The following is a 16,792-nucleotide window of genomic DNA, read 5'->3' as shown; positions in this document are numbered from 1 at the left end:
AACCTCTCTCGCCCCTGCAGCCCTGCAATCCTGCATTGCTGGCTACTAACGTTCATATTCCCATTTGACAATAGGCAAAAGAAAAACTTCATTGCTTTTCAACAAATTCTTATAAAGAGATTTTGACGTTATTGTAATATGGATCTAAAAAAATTTAAGGGATACTTTGAATATTATTATGTATATAAATATATATTTAAATAATCTAATACAAATACTCAGTTTGTACATTCTAATAATAATATACAAGATAAAATTTTTAAATATGTACATAGCATAGTACACACTAAACAATCCCAAAGCTACATATGAGAAAAAAATATGTGTCGATTATATTCTGCATAGTTCAGTAGGTTGCTGAATTTATAAGTATAAAATGACAGAACATATTTTATGATCAAGTCAAAAATATCAATTTAATAAAAAAATAACAAAGTTGAAAACAAAAACAAGAAATACAGCTGTATTCGATTACAGTATATATATTAGTAAAATCGTTTATTTTGCCTTTAAATTTCAACTGCTACTAAAATTTCACCATTAATTGAAATATAATAGAAATTTGTGTATCAAAATTGCAGCACATTTGGGTATAACATATGTATAACTTCAAGTAAATTAGGTTCGCTCTAATCGTGAGAATGCTGAAAATACCTAGATTCAATGCGCTGACAGAGCTCCACTAGAGTTGGGTAGTTCTGCACTATTCGCGCTAAGTCGTTTCTAGGTAGAGGAGTTGTGAGTATGGTGAATATATGTCCAAAGACTAGTGCATCCAGCTCATTAGGGTCACTGAATAATAAAGTTATAGCATTATGAGTTTTAAAGATTAAAAATGTTGAAATTTGTTCAATAGGGATAAAGCAGAACAGGTTCTTCCAAGACAATAAAACGCTAAAACTTTTTCATTCATTTTGTCTCACCTATTCATGGCTTTTAATTCATTTTTTATTTAGATAGTTTTAAATAGATTGTTTATCCCAAATGAAAATGGTAGAAGTTGAGTAGATCAAAAATATATCATTTTGGTGTTTGTGCATCGACAACATCATTCAAGAGAGAATAAGAAAGATAGATTTAAAATTTATAAAAAAACAGCTTTTTTTTTTAGTATAGAAATAATTTGCTTAGTTTACATAATAAAGATAAAATATCATAGTACTCATAAAAATTAAAAACACTTTATTTTGACAATGCATATATTAAAATTAAACAAAGACACAATTATTTAATTAATTTTTCAATAAATTAAAGCATCTTTTTTGTTAATGTAATTACAAGAAAGTACTATAAAAAGATAAAATCACAGTCATTCCAAAATGAATCTTTTGACGTACTTTCATCAATTTCAAAACTTATGCTGCCCAAAGATTCCAAGTGGTACAAGTTTTCAATTCTGTTTTTATGTTCAATAAGCTTAGGGAGATCTTTTATGATGGTAAACAAATCATGCGCCAAGGAAAAGGTACTAGGTATTATTAATGCTTTTATATGGCCAAATACCAAAGCATCAAGCTCTGTAGGTCTATTAAAAAAAATTTAAATTAACAATGGACCAGGTAAAACATAATACAACTATTCAAATCACCTAACATTGATTTTACAGGCTTGTTAGAATAAGATACTCACTTGTCTCCAAAAAAGTAATCTTTTCCTTCCAGTCGTTTGGATAATGCCATACAACATTGTTTAAAATCATGAAAAACTTCATCTAGAGTTTTATTGTACCAACCAAGTACACTGAGTCTTTTTATAACTTGATTCCGCTTCCTCCAATTTAGTAAATGATTGAGTGGCCATGGATAAACACTTCCATGACGAGGCTTAGTTACATTATTAAGCGTTTGCTCATCGACCCAACATATGTATAATTCTGTATTGTAAAAAACATTGTTTACCAATGAGATATATGCTCTCATATCAGCTTTATCTGAGGCATTTAAGTTTTCAGACAAACTGGTTCCTTTATTGCCTATAAAAGTAACTATGTTTTCAAACTCAGGTACTAAAAATGCTCCACACTTGATGAATGGCACTCGTCCATTAGTAGACATATATTCTGCATTGCTTTTTAATTCAACTTTAAATTCAAGCTTACACATTTTTAAAAAGGCTTGCACCGCTAAGCAATTGGCATTATCAGGCAATAATATCTGTTCTACTTCATAGGGTTGATACAATTCGATCATTGTTGGCCATGGTTCTTGACCTGAAAATTGACCATTTTTTTTTAGAAATGTTTGGTTACTTGATTATAAATTCCATTGATGTCAATCAGTTTTTAAACATGTAATAAATATTCCAGGTAGATACTATAACTATCATTTTAATAACTATATTATTATGAAATTGTTAAACAGAAAAACATTGTGAAATTATGAATTGTGCTACATAAAGCATTACTTTAATTTCAAAGTTCTGTTGAGACACAGTGAACATCTAAAACCAAAAATTTGCTTATGAACACTGATAAATAGATTAAGTCAAAAGGAGCGATTAGCCAAGGAAACTTGAATTAAACTGTATTGCTGTGCATACGATTCTATGTAAAAAAAACAAGGTTAATAATTACAGCTTTAATCCATTCAAACATTGACTGAATTTTACGAAACAAGTCTAGAATTACCTCCTAATTCCATAGTAAGAGCATCAGCATATAAAGTGTTAGGCATTGTTATTCAACAGTTAATGATATTGCTTTCGATTTTTTTATCGGAATTACAACTCCAAATCCTAACGATGTTATTAGCATGTTACGGGAACGGGATGATCAACAATTTAAACCTAACCAAACCTTACAAGACCCACTCTAACCTTGGGATCTCGAAACGAGGAACTGACAAGATGATGATGAGTCTAGGAAACTAAGGGTATGTTTTCATGGTGTTCCACTACCTCTTATGAATTGTATAAATTAATATATAAATTAAACCATTATGGCCAATAATGTGTTTCATTATTTACTGACGTATACGTAACAACTCGTAACAACCACAATATAACAGCGATATTCGAAATTTTGACGATTTGAACTCTTGTAGAACATCGCTAGACGCGCGCGCGCGAGTAGCACATAGTATGTACCGTCATAGTACTACATACCTTCGAAGATGGACACAGGAAAAAGTTTACTAAAACATAAGGTAAACAAAGGCAAACAAAGGTGCGAGGATCGACTGCTTAACGTCAGTTTTTTTTTTAACATTTAATTGATTAGACTGTATACGTTTATTACGACAATTATATAACTATGTTTCTTGGTAAGGAAACTAGTAAGGGTATGCTGACTTAATAATTGTGAAGTATTGGAATAATTTATCCTTAAGTTTATTATGGGGGGGGGGGGGAGTGGAGGGGATTTACTCAGAGTGTAACACTTGCATACAGTTACTTGTCAGTTTAAAGTTACAAAAATTATTTTTAATTAAACATTAGTTTTTAATACATCAAATTTTGATCTTTGAATGCATGAATTTTTATGTGTGGATATCAAAACAAGTAAATATTAAAAAAAATTTGTTAACAATTATTTTAATATAATACATCAAAACAAATTATAAAATACCATCATAAATCATTAAAATGTTTTATAGGTGTTATTTGATTTTTTTGATATACCATATTTTTAAAGGTAAAATCAATATTAATTAAAAAAATTTGTAAAAAAATATTTTGTCATAACATGGCTTAGTTAACTTACTCTAATTATGATCTATAATAACCATACAGATCGTATAGGAGATCATAAAAGTAATAATTTGTTATATTATCATATAGATATCGACCTAGTTACTCATGTGTAATCTTCTAAGTATGTTAACTATGCTGACTTCTATTCTTGCGTAATTCCTATCTAAAAGTTTTATACCATTTGCAAGATTAATCTGGTGGCAAAAAACTAAAGAGTCGAAACTTTTCTCTAATTCTGGGTCTCACATCTCCACCCTGGAATAAAAACATAATTATCAATAACATCTTCTATGTATCTAAACTAATTATTAAATTAAAGTGAAAAATAATCAATAGAACACAAATTTTTAAACTATAACTCAATGATATGCAGCAACGCTATGTTAATCATTTCTACTTTTCAATCATGTTCGTCACGTCTAAGCAAATATTTTAGTAGTTACTTGCAAAAGGATCTCACAAGATTACATTTGTCAATCAATATCGAGTCAAATATTTTCGTGAAACTGTATAATTTAAAATAATAAAAATATGCATACACACACATGCATATTGACTCAGAGGCGGTATTTGGAGTTTTAATGTTCCGTAAATATCTGTGTTAAATAATACAGTAATTTAGAATTTTGTAAACATTTTGAAAACAACGATAAGTATGATTAAAATAAGTATTTGTTTGAAAAACTGTAGATCTCCTTAAATGCTCAGAAATTACAGAAATATTTACATTCCCTATTAAAAAAAGTTGTACAAGTTTCTCATATAATTTCTTGTAGCTTCAATTAACTATGATATATTTATCTGAGTATTTATAGACAGACATTTCATTAAATTTTGAGCGGTTAAAGCACAAACAAGTATTTTTTTTTTATTTAAGTGAGTGCCTTTTACAGAATTAAATTCTGTTATGCTATTCAACTGTCTTATGCTTCATCAACTATCTTTGATAAGGTAAGTTTATTTTTGAAAAATAAACGAAAAACTTACCCAAGTTACCAAATTTTCTAGAAATGGTATTAATTTCATTAATTCCTTATCCGAACGATCAGCAAACCAACTTTCAATTGGAATACCATTTTCCAGCTAAAAATGAATTATTAAAATTATTAAGCTATGTGAATTCGGACGATCCATTTTCACACGTGCTGGATTGCTTGCTGATTGGATATCTTCATGGTTATCACCAATGAGCAGCCAATATATCCAACCTACTAAGCAATCCCATACGTGTAATAACGTGTACTAAGGCTGCTACGTGTGTGTGTGATCTCGGTTTTATGTAATTTTATATGTATCAATATGAGGAAAATACTGAGTGAAAAAATAAAAGGATGTTACAATCTTCAAATCAATATTATTGGTTTATTTATTTCATTAGAAGGTCTTTAAATAAGCTTACTAACCTGGTATCCAAAGGCTTGAGGGCTGTTGTCGATAATTATGGTTTTCGATAAATCTCTCCCCAGAATTGATAAATCCTTAATATAGTTTCCATTGACACAAACGCAATGTTCTCGAAAGAGACGATATTTGATCAGTTTTCTCGTCGGATCAAGTAGATTCATCAATTTGTTTGCGTAGATACGTTTACTCGCCGTAAAAAGAATGACTTCGTAAATGGAGGAAACGTGCTCTAAGAACTCACGAAAAAAAGGCCGTGTACGTACAAAAACAGTATATGCTACATCTTGGAAAACAACTGGGAAACGAAATGCAGCGTCAGAAAGTTCTTGCAGGCTGCAATGGACTAATGTCTCATCCTGAAAAATGATTTAATTCTGTTTTATTTAGTTTTAAATCTTAACGTAGTATTTAAAATATGAAGAATGAAATTAATTTAAATTAATTTACTCTGTCGAGTCTTACCAAATCTAAAACTAAACTAAACTCCGGACTACTTCTGGTTTTAAGTGGTAACGCAGGACATCTAGCTCTCATTGCAGGTGTTAAAGGAGGTAAATGTTTAATGAAAGCATATGGATCAAATGGCTCCCAATCTTCTTGAACTTGACTAACCATATTTTCAATATCACAACTATCGACTATTTCTTCACCCCCCATTTCAATAAATTTAACATCATTATAACTACTGTCAGCTTCTTTAACTTCATATTCATCATTCAGATTTCCATTTGAATCAGCTGATTGACTATTAGTGTCACACAGGTTGATCGATGTACTATACTTTAAAGATAAGCTCTGAATTGGAGTACATTTTAGTAAATCGCTGTTAGACGTGAGATAATTACTAGACAAATCCATACTGTTTTCATTATTAGCTACCACACATTTGCCATTTACATATAACTTCTCCGAAGGTGATGTTTGAGCATTAAACATCGAGCTATCGGAGTTCATTAAACTGCAGTATTCCTCCGATGCCTCAGTAGATGTACATAGCTCCGAATAGTGTAAAGAAAATATGTCTAGAAAAAAATTGTGTACTTTAATATATTATATATTCAACTAATATTAATCCTTACATGTTATTAATAAATTACCAGCATTTTTGTTTCCACTTTGATCAAGTACACAAGATAGTATTGGGTGTATTTCTAATGATATTGAAGGCATTAGATTTGCAATAGATGATACACTTGATGAACTCTTTAAGTCATATAGCAATGAAATGGGAGAATAACGCGACTCTACATTGGTGGTTGTTAAATATGACGATATAGACTCTAAGCTCCAATTTTCTTTAGTTTCTTCTGAACCATTGGAATTAAGTGTACAATGCTGAGTCTGAAAATAATAATATACATAATGTATACATTTACAAATATATAAAATGATTATATTATTGTTTATTTAGAAGTATAGCTTGCATTTTAGATCAAGCACCACCACTTGAATTAAGTTTCGGTAAATTTCACTCATCAGCTATCATCGCTTACATTATAAGAGGGGATCCAATCTAAATCAATTTTCACATAAAAACTACTAAAATTATTGCTATAAAAGCTTTTGAGGCACAAATAAAACTGTTGACATTAATTTAAAACACTACTTAAATTATAATACTTAACAAGAAAACTCGTCCAACATTAATAATATTAGATATTCTCGTAGTAAGAATCAGTTAAACTTTTGCCTGTACTGACTAACACCTTTTAAATTTTCAACTTTAAAATAATGCCATTGAAAAAAACTTGACGGCCTAAATTTCAAATTAAAAGAGAAAAGTTACACATGGCTCTTTTCTACGAATTACTTTTCATTGATACTCCACAAATCTTTTGATATCAAACAATTAGCTATTAAATCCTACTATTATCATTTCTTACTAGTTCTATTAAAAATTTATTAGTTCATTCTAATTTGTCATTTTCTGTAAGCTTCTATGAGGGAACTTTGATGTATAATGAATTGATAGCCATGATAAAAGAATGTCTTATTTATTTCCATATTTACAAGAATGGGAAAAAGGACTGGAAGTTAAACAGCAGAGAAAAGTACGAAATCTTTTCTTCCGCCTCATGAACGCTTAAGCAAGTTAGTCGCTGATCCTCGGTTTATAATTCTGATTAAAGTTACTCACTACAATTGCCTCTCGTGATATAGAATAATTAATTGGTGTTGATGTAATCATCGATCTCCTAAGAAATTTTCTTCTATGGGGTCCCCTCTCTCGCCTATCAAACTGTGATTTTGTGAGATGTATAATGTTCTCTTTACATACCTTAAGATAATAACATGAATAAGAGTTAATATTTCGAGTATAATTAGTTTATAAAACATGCTAAATCAAAGAAAATTTACTTCTTTTATAAAATATGTAGACCTATTTTTCCAACGTGCTAGTCTACTAAATCTATTGGACATATTTAAATGTAGATTACTGTTATGAGCAGCTGAGACTTTTCTTACAGCTCCAGTCTGTAATCTGCTATTGCAGTTTTTTTTGTTTTCTCCACTACTTCCTCTGAGACGTCCACGTAACCTTCGGCTGACATGCTCACTCCGTAACCACATTTTATAAAGTAAATGAATAATCTGAAGTAGAAAATAAAATCTACTTAAATTATATATTATTAATTTTTAGAAATCTATTATTTTGAGGAAACAATTAAAGAATTAAAAAAACTTAAAAGGGAAAAGAGCTACTATTTGTTTTTGAATAGTATAATTATAATAAACTGATTATACAAATATCAATTCATTTGGAATTTTAATAGAAGGAATAAATAAATAATCCAGAGATATGTCAAAGAATTGATATTGTGGGTATATAGAGATGCGAATAAAATAAATACAAAGTTTTATAACTATTTCAATTAATTTCAATTAAGAATTTAATAAATTTAAAGCACCGATTAGAAATCCTTAAGCTGTTAGTAGAAGTTAACACACAGAAGAAAGTTTGAACCAAACTGCTTAAATTGTCCACTATGACTGTTTTCAATAGCTCTGCTTAAGAATTAAACAGTGTTCAAATCGCAATAATCTGTCATTCTGATTAGCTTATATTTTTGTGTGACGCTACTTTTTTTAACTATTGGTAAAATTTATGTTTGATAAAAGTTTTAAATTAGTTGAACACTCTCTTCAGTGTGAAGCTTTATCAAAAGGTTTATCAATAAGTAGAATGATCGACATGTATACAGCTTCATTGTACTCTTTGACTAAGTTAATAAAAATAAGCATTGCAACGCGTACATTAGATGAGAAGGAATATAATTTATTTAATAAAAAAATAATTGTCTCTGCTGAATGATAAATGCTGATAATGAATAGGCAGATATTATGTTTAGAGATAAGCGTATGTAGTAAGTGTGTAACCCTAGATACAATATAGAACATGCTTTGCTACACTTTGACATCTTTCTATTTAAATTGAAATTCCACATATTTTGTCACATATTATAGCAATTGTATACCGCAGTGTTAATATTTACTTAAGCGAAAAGCTCCTACATTGATGAAAATCAATCTCTTTTATCAAGCATCATATAGAATATGGGCAATTCGGTAAACCGAACTGGGATTAAGCTTAGCATTAACTAAAATCTATAAAATGCATTATACAAATGGTTGTTTCAGTCAGTGCTACGGTCAAGCTTAAGCCTAGTTCGGCCTATTAACTCAGTCCAGTGTTTTACTTCAAAAATACAAATGATATATAGACAACGGTTGACATCGTTCTTAAAAAATACTTAGCACACATTAATTAAGGCTCATTTAAGATAGCAGCATACAATGCCATGATATTTTACTCTGACAATCTTCTAGAAATTTATAAAATTTCTCTAATTATAAGTATCAATATTAAGTTACAAGCATTAGTAATTAAAATAAAATAAAGGTGAAGTATTCGCAATGTTAATGGGATTTGTGATGAATTTAGAACTTTTGAGAACAGCCAATTTTTAACTTATTTTGACAGGATATTACACTTGTGCAATATTTATCAGAATTATACTCATCGCATAATAGCATTAAAAGAACTAAAGCACCAGAAACTTCCCGCGAAAAACGCCGGACGCTTTGTTTTAATTTTTCTACACTATAAATTATTTGCTACTACTTACCACAATCCTTATTTAACGCTTATTGAAGTGTTTCACTATGAAATTATTTCGCTCTCCTAACACATCATTTTAATCGATAAACGATTCACTCATCATATACAGACACAAACCAAAGCCTTCAACTGCGCGAAACGGGCGAAAACCGAAACTGAAACTGAAACAAAGATGGCGACGGCGTCTAAAGCTCCATTTTTGTCTCCCCGCCCTCGGTTGAAGGTGTTGTTAGTTAGAGTTTTCACTGGGGGAGAACACTATGAACGGCACAAAGCCCCTGCTAGCCACTATCTAGCTAGCCTTTAGAAAATTGTAAAATTTAAACAGTCTTTAATTGGTGATATGGATTATGGTCTATACGAACGGTGAATTCGAGCTCGAAGCACCAACAGCCGGTGGTATAGCGTTTGTTTACAACACTGACGACAAAGCGCGGGAAATCATACCTATATGATAATGTATTTTCGACAGTTCTGCTAAAAATTACTTTGAAGATACGTATTACTTAATATTACAAAAGTGAAGCGCCTTATCGCTTTATTTTGATAAATATTTCTTAAGTATTTCGAAAATATAAAAATAAGTCAATATGCATATAAATATATTAAGATAGATTTTGCTTCTGTTAGCGATTAACAATATTTCAACCAATGAAATATATAAATATCGTATGTATATGTACAATTTCCATTTATGGATTTGAGTTTCCATCTTCATTCAATCATAATATTATAGTTTTGTAGCATGACGAAAAGTTTCTTTCATAATTCGAGTAGGCTAGGGATTAATAGGGAATATTTTTTAGCCAGTTGGTGTAGTAACATTAACCAATCCAAATCTACCAATCCTTTGAAAGATAAATACCCCATCCAAGCCGCTTCTCGCGGGATATCTATAGTAATATAGGATTAGCATTAGGGCAGAGTCGATAAAATACTACTTGTTCGTTAAAGAAATAATATTCAACAAAAGCAATTTGATATTATTGTAATTGTTAATCATTGTATTGTCAAAAATGCTTTTGGTATCTTACAGAATATTGCTCGAAAGAAAAGAAATGCGACGATACATGTGTTTTACTGTGTAATCCATTGTCGCGGGAAGAGAGAGGAACTTTGTTTTTTGTCGACCAAAGACTGAAAGCTATTATCAAAGAGGAGAAAAGGACGTTGAGGATTCTAGTTGGGCAAAATGACTAGAGTCGCAGTACTCGTGAATTTCTGAGCTCATTTATACTGGAGAGAGAGAGAGAGGAAGCGAGAGACTTGGACACTTGGAGAGAAGAAAGCATCTATAACTATATATGTATATGTATGTCACATAACAACTCTGAGTGCCCTGTATGTACAAAGGATATGTGCCATCAATGTTTACCGGTCTAACCTATAAACGTATATACGTTTTTCAGCTACTTTCGTACGAGAAAAATTAAAAACGTTGAAAATGATAACTTGGAAACATTGCACTTTGTGCAACTGACATAATTGACCATGAGGCAGTATTTTATCTTTGAAACTAGTCTTTCCACACAAGTCCCTACTTAAAATCTTTTCTTTCAGGTACAAGTCCCATAAAGAATAAGAGAATGAAGAAGACAAAACAGGGCAGAGGAGCGTCCTGAATTTATAACAGAAAATACACGCAATAAAATCTTGCGCACGAGTGTCAAGCACGAATACACACGCAATAAAGTCCCAGCGGGAGTAGGGTGGTTGCAACACATACTGCTGGAAAGTTGCAGGACAGGAAGAGTATTGCAGCGATTAAAAAATGTAGTACCTTTGCGATTTAAATATTAGCTTGTTCGGGGTAGGCTTAATGCATTTATAATTGTACCGGGGCGCGTCTGGGTCATCGGTCGGACATCAGTGACCCCTTTTGGATGGACGCTCCCTTTTTCGGGCCCTTTCTGACCCTTGGCTGGACACTTGATGGGTCCCAAGAAAGAATGGGGATAGCATAGGTCCCGCAACTCGCACACGAGGGTCACTGCTCGATACTTTTCATAATCATCCACCCCTTTGCTGCTTGTGTGTTATTCTCTCAAACACTTAATTTAATAATGCAAATACGGTAAGCGTACAAAAATAAAATAATCTGTGATTGTTTTTATATATTTATACTTGACACGATATTATTAAAACATTACGTATCTAACTCTACACGTATTTTAGAATCTGGGTGACTCGGCAAAAATATATTTGGTGTCTTGCTCGCGTGTAGCTTGCTTTTACCACTTGACCTGAGATTATCGAGTCTTCTGATTAAGATGACCTTCGAATGATACTTCAAAAGCGAACTGATATTATCATCCTGTGAACCACACACGTGAAAAATGTTTGTCTCAAATGCTACGTTTTCGAAATAACCTTGGAGCGTACATGTGACATCTAGGTAGTCGGACACTGGCGAAATTCATGCGTAATGCATGCAAAGATCCGTGCGTTACACGGACTTGGCGAATAGTGACCTCCCAAACAATTAGAAAAGGGAGCCCTGGCTGGCTGCTATTGCATGCTAGCTATGTGCCTGAGGAAGGACAACGTCCAAGGGTTGCATTTCAATTTCACGAGGAGCCGTTACGTTGTAACGACTTCCGAAATTAAAACGCTTGGACTCCTTTCAAACGTTCCACCAAATCCTTTATAATGGTGTCTAGTGTGGAATCCTAGTCTTTTGGCGAAGCAACTATTCTAGCAAATGGCAAATGACTTTGCCAAAGCAAATAAAATGTATAATTTGTGCGAACATTAACTACATGCAGTTCTTTACGATACATGTATTCGAAGTTATTCTTAGTCTTTTTACCGAATTCTATATATACACTGCTACATATAGACAAGTACACGTAAGATACTCAATACCAGAGTCTCTCTCCACTAAAAGTTATTAAAATTGTATAGATCAAGAAAGAGAAAATTCTCCAAGAATACTATTAAAAAATGAATAAAATATAGAATTCTACACAATCATATGGCACAATAAAGAAATATTAAAAATGGTGTATTCTTCTAAAAAAGAAAAAAAGAAAAAAAAAGAATCTAAAATTAATCTTTTGTTAGAAACTCCCGAAGAACTAATGAATATTGAAAGCCACTTTCTTAGAGATGGTCTTCGGGTTTCCTCGAGTTCGGGGATCGATAAGATCTCTAAAAACGCGCGCGCGACTCAATCAATTCGGTAAGCAAATTAATTTCTCCGCTGTCACGGAGCCGTGGAACATTGTTATTATAACACTCTAATAACTCGTTGCTTGGCGAGTTCGTAATTTGTGTTTCCGGGAAATCATGGGAAGTCGAGATGAGAGAGAAAGAGAGAGAGAGAGAGAGAGAGAGAAAGTAGAACCGTGCGCGGCAGCCTCTCGAATCACCTTGAAGTCGATCAAAGCCGGCGCCGACAAAGCCGCCATTATTAATATCATTTACATTTCTAAGCGCCGCGCCGACCCTGTTATTATTTACAGCCTTTATTTTAATAAACACTATACCTCATGATCAGAGTATAAAAAATCCTTCGCTACAAATTAGTCGTGAAACTACACCATGGATCGTTAAATAATCGTTCGCAGTTGTAAAAGTTCACCAAAATGTATATATATATAAATATATAGGTAAATGAAGGAATAGCTATAGACTATTCCTCGTTTAAAATAATTCCCACAAGATCCACCAGAGTCATTATACCCGCATGATTGATTAAAAATCAAAAAATTAGCTTTTCAACGTTGAAAAGGACGAACACAATAAAGAGACCCGTCTATATCTACGATCACTATTAAAATCGCAAAATAGGGTAAACTTCCCCACTACTGTAACACGAATTACAGTATACCGTATACAACATTTTCCCAGGACAAAGCTCCTCGTTAAGAGAAATTTCCACAAGATTCGACAAAGTGCAGGGTATTCTTTATACGATTGAGAAAAAAAGTAAGAAACAATAAACTTTACAGCGATAGAAAGAAGAAAAAGAACGCAGGCTATATTTACGATTACAATTATAATCGCAGAACCGTTAGCTGGAATGATCCTCAGGTATAAGATGGGTCACTGGTTGGTACTCGATTTTTTCGGGGCAAAGTGCGCGGTCGGTTGGCTACATTTTACTAGGAGGCAATGGTATATATATGACAGACGTGCAAGGGATATCAGAACGGCCGAAGGAAGGAAGGAAGGAAGGAAGTAAAGGAAAGGAAATCCCTCGGCAGGACACGATGGCCAATATCCTTCGCCGAGGACGACCCTAAATTAATATTCAAATCCGTATCAACGGTTCGCGCGCTCACCGTCTTTTGCAACGGATGACCTGCCATTGTCACTGGCCACGCTCGCAGGACTCTCTTTTTCGTCCAGCTGGATTCTATTCGCTCCCGTTCCCCCTTTTATCCCCGCAACACCCCCCGCCCGAAAGATTAGCTCGCGCGCGAACCACTTTTAACCTTCCATCTCCTATTGGTCGAGCACCTCTTCGAGTCGTTCCATCTCTTTCTACCGTACCAAAGTCCAACTTTTACGCGTTTTATGCCCGAATCGACGAAGGAGCGCCGCTGATAATATTCATATATACGATATATACATATAACACCATGGGAGAAGGGAGTAAAAATTGGGATGATGCTAGAACGATAATAATGATTTAACGCCTACGCGGAGTCTGGGTTGAAAAAGTAGGCTATTGGAGCAAGGTAATAAAAAGAGATGAACCGATGCTTGTTGGTTGGCTGGCCTGGGTTGGCCTGGGTTGGCCTGGACTACCTGTATGGGGTGGCAGCACTTTTAGAGTTTCGTGTAACGGGCGCTTTTGCCAAGCGAATATTTACTGACCATCTCTCTCACTTTCAGGGTGCGAAGTGAAATTGCGTGGAAATTCATTTGCCTCCACGATTTATATTATTGGTCAAGCTACATTATCTCGAGCTATTAATTTTTAGTGAACTATGATGCCTGCGGGCCCTTTGGACCAAAAGTCCAGGAATTAAAGTATCCGATAGAGGTAGGTATAAGTACTACGAGTGTGCGATTTTCTCAACGAAGCGAGCGTTAAACACTTATACTGTAAAAATATCTTCTTTTTTTTCTTGCTAAATAATCCTCAGGACTGGTTTTTCCATTTATCGTAACAAACGTTTTGATAAATTTAAGCTTTAAATTGAATAAAATTGACTAGTTTTTCAACTTTCACCACAAATTTGGGTCTCAATTTTATCAATATAAACTCGAGAAACCAGTACTTGATCATTTTTTACGCGGTATCTCGCAGAAAGGAAGGATAAAATTGTCAAAGTGATGAGAAACCGGGGGTAAGTACATATGTTTTTGGGTGGTCTATGTGCGAGGTACTATTGCAAAGTCTGTGCGCAATGAAACTGATTCTAGCGGACACTATATGGTCGACGAAAAAGAAAGAAAGAAAGAAAGAAAAAAAAAAAAAAAAAAAAGAGCGATCTGATCCGAATCGAAAAGAACAAGTATCTCGCTCCCCTTTAGCGATCATTTTTCACGTAACAGAACCACAATGCGAAAATTTCGGAAAAAGCCTCGTTGGAATGGCCTTTTCACGGGCATTCTGTATTGTCGCGTGATGTATCTCCACCACCACCACCACCACCACCACCACCCCCCCCCCCCTCTTCCCCATGTACCTATATCTGGCTCTCATTTTACTAAAAGCCGATCGTATTTCACAATTCCATATAATATAACCGACAATGCGTTCTCACCCCTCGAACCATTAGATTTTTATAGTTTTTCACCGAAAGCACCTCGATTCACGCTGCAATCGATATTTTTTGCACAATTTTTGCATTGAGACACGCTCATTTGTCCGCAATAATATAATCGTAGGACGCACAGTGCTAGAAATTCCTGTAGGAAGACCGTAAGGGGGTTGTTTGCCAGCCCTCGCGCGCGTTTCCCTATATAGGTATATATATATATATATATATATATTTCTCTCAAATTCCTTCCCTCCGAGTGGAATTTTTTCCTCCACTTTTTATCCTCATTCTTTTTTAATAGACCAACAAATTTATCCGTCCGAGATCAAATGTCAGGAGGGAAAATAGCGTAGCGTGGAAATTTTCTTAACTAGGTTGAATGGATCGGAGCGAATCTGTAATTTTATTTGTCGATGAATGGTCCTGGGATGATTCGTGTAATAACGAGAGAAATGTTTAATATTTGCGTTGTAATTGTAAATAATTCAATTTTAAGATTAAGTTTATTTATACTCATAGCTATACATATAGCGCATATGTGCGAGTATAGAAATTGAAAAGTTCAAATTCGAGGGATCGTAAAATTTCGTGCAATCGTGATAAACGTCGAGGATGTTACGTAAGGCGACCACCATTATTATGCAGGAATACCTCTGACGTAAACCTCTATATATATATATATATATATAATTATTTCATATAAAAAATGAAATTTTTGAAACACTATATAGGTATTATACTGTCGAAGAGTGACAAGAAGATAAATTTTTGTCCAACACTCTGCGGGGCTCTCTCGAGTCTCTCGCGGTCTAATTGTAGGGTATGTCGATCGAAGCAGCTTCGAACTGCTTTGAGAATACCGTCAGAGTTTTTGGATTCCCGTTCCGAAGGCGCAGTGACGACCGAGCTTCTCGGAATTTTTTCCTCAAACATTCGTTCGGATTTACCAGATCGAGCAGGAGAATCAATATTTTCTCTGGAAAAAACTAGAGGAAAATTGATGAGTTTCCGAATGAAATGCTCGGTAGAGAATTACAAAGACAGAAATTAGCACGAGAACGAGCATTGTCATTGAGAGTTTATATACTATATATATATATATATATACAGACAATAAGTGGAAGAATAGGGTAAGCAGACAGGCGGACAAACGGATACTAGGAGGTTCGAGAGCCGCTTTGTCGAATCTCGGGAGCGGTCAGAAAATTCGTTTTCCTTGAAAAGAATTTTCGAGAGGCATTAGATTTCCAGTCGATATTCTTTTTGATCCTGTGCTTGGCTATATACGGACCACAGAGCTATAGTAATCTTGTGTACGTCCAACCTCTGATTGGCCAGGTTATACTTTGGAGAGAGGGGAAGACAAAGATCTCGGATCGACGCGAAAGATTCATTATCTTTCTTTTTTTCTTTCAGTCCACTGCTATTCGTGCAATTCTTGCAGGGATTTTAAAGAGTGCATGGATCGCCAGTATTTAATTTGTTCATCGAGGAAAGCCCAAATATTGGCTTAGGTGTATTCTGAACAATGCGAGATTAAGCTAAAAAGATGTATAAATATGCATGTGTGTGTTCACAGAGAGAACGAACAAACTATTCTCAAGACAATTTTTCCTTCATATTTATAATTACTGAATTTATTCTTTATCTTCTGAAACTATTAATTGTCATATATTCTTGATTCGAATAAATTCTATTCAACGTATAATCAATATTCGTTATTTTTAAACGAAAATTTGCTTGGATTAAAAACAATTCTTTATTATGATTATACTTTATATCTCTTTTCAATTAACATTAAGTAAAACTTTTCTCCCCATTAACAGTCGATAGATAATAAATAAATTTACAAAATTCTATA

At 33.5% G+C, this 16,792-nt stretch overlaps 2 protein-coding genes and 1 long non-coding RNA gene across 13 annotated transcripts; 1 reads left to right on the top strand and 2 right to left on the bottom strand.

The window, feature by feature from the left end:
* Positions 1-6: 6 nt before the first annotated feature.
* LOC136779375 (metaxin-2-like) lies at positions 7-3,252 on the bottom strand. 8 transcript variants are annotated; one of them, XR_010823579.1, is made up of 5 exons: positions 3,103-3,248; positions 1,630-2,209; positions 1,338-1,525; positions 655-792; positions 7-144 (listed from the first exon to the last, which is right to left on the bottom strand). XR_010823579.1 is itself a non-coding variant. In XM_066736913.1 (4 exons), the coding sequence occupies exons 1-4, from the start codon at positions 3,203-3,205 to the stop codon at positions 129-131; spliced, it is 837 nt and encodes a 278-aa protein (XP_066593010.1). In that variant the 5' UTR covers positions 3,206-3,252; the 3' UTR covers positions 7-128. The 8 variants fall into 8 exon arrangements, 7 of the variants coding, with proteins under 7 accessions (XP_066593010.1, XP_066593006.1, XP_066593009.1 ...); XM_066736913.1 differs by lacking the exon at positions 1,338-1,525 and having other exon boundaries at positions 3,103-3,252; XM_066736909.1 differs by lacking the exon at positions 655-792 and having other exon boundaries at positions 23-144.
* Positions 3,253-3,478: 226 nt separating this feature from the next.
* LOC136779392 (CTD small phosphatase-like protein 2) lies at positions 3,479-9,609 on the bottom strand. 2 transcript variants are annotated; one of them, XM_066736959.1, is made up of 8 exons: positions 9,222-9,609; positions 7,453-7,686; positions 7,232-7,372; positions 6,192-6,435; positions 5,557-6,116; positions 5,094-5,450; positions 4,678-4,773; positions 3,479-3,945 (listed from the first exon to the last, which is right to left on the bottom strand). In XM_066736959.1, exons 2-8 carry the CDS (start codon positions 7,663-7,665, stop codon positions 3,880-3,882), a joined length of 1,677 nt encoding a protein of 558 aa, XP_066593056.1. In that variant the 5' UTR covers positions 7,666-7,686; positions 9,222-9,609; the 3' UTR covers positions 3,479-3,879. The 2 variants fall into 2 exon arrangements, with proteins under 2 accessions (XP_066593056.1, XP_066593057.1); XM_066736960.1 differs by lacking the exon at positions 9,222-9,609 and having other exon boundaries at positions 7,533-7,651.
* Positions 9,610-10,157: 548 nt separating this feature from the next.
* Positions 10,158-12,119, top strand: LOC136779393 (uncharacterized). Of its 3 annotated transcripts, none has more exons than XR_010823583.1 (4): positions 10,158-10,526; positions 10,624-10,710; positions 10,775-11,288; positions 11,390-12,119. It is a non-coding gene; the product is annotated as an uncharacterized lncRNA (long non-coding RNA). The 3 variants fall into 3 exon arrangements; XR_010823582.1 differs by having other exon boundaries at positions 10,158-10,555; XR_010823581.1 differs by having other exon boundaries at positions 10,158-10,710.
* Positions 12,120-16,792: the final 4,673 nt, after the last annotated feature.

This window comes from Prorops nasuta, unplaced genomic scaffold, assembly GCF_024137725.1.
Source record: "Prorops nasuta isolate Cenicafe-Biocafe unplaced genomic scaffold, Cenicafe_Pnas_1.2 PNAS00017, whole genome shotgun sequence".
Lineage (NCBI taxonomy): Eukaryota > Metazoa > Arthropoda > Insecta > Hymenoptera > Bethylidae > Prorops > Prorops nasuta.
Note: the sequence above shows the minus strand (reverse complement) of the source record. Positions and strands in the feature narration are given on the sequence as shown.

Excerpts from the sequence above, each read along its gene's own strand:
- LOC136779392 (XM_066736959.1), bottom strand. The coding sequence starts at position 7,665 with ATGTGGTTACGGAGTGAGCATGTCAGCCGAAGGTTACGTGGACGTCTC. Across the intron at positions 7,373-7,452 it reads CTACATATTTTATAAAAGAA|GTATGTAAAGAGAACATTAT; the intron begins GTAAATTTTCTT and ends TATTATCTTAAG. Across the intron at positions 4,774-5,093 it reads CTCAAGCCTTTGGATACCAG|CTGGAAAATGGTATTCCAAT; the intron begins GTTAGTAAGCTT and ends ATTCATTTTTAG.
- LOC136779375 (XM_066736908.1), bottom strand. The coding sequence starts at position 3,205 with ATGTTAAAAAAAAAACTGACGTTAAGCAGTCGATCCTCGCACCTTTGT. Across the intron at positions 2,210-3,102 it reads TCCTGTGTCCATCTTCGAAG|GTCAAGAACCATGGCCAACA; the intron begins GTATGTAGTACT and ends GTCAATTTTCAG. Across the intron at positions 1,526-1,629 it reads GATTACTTTTTTGGAGACAA|ACCTACAGAGCTTGATGCTT; the intron begins GTGAGTATCTTA and ends TTTTTTTAATAG.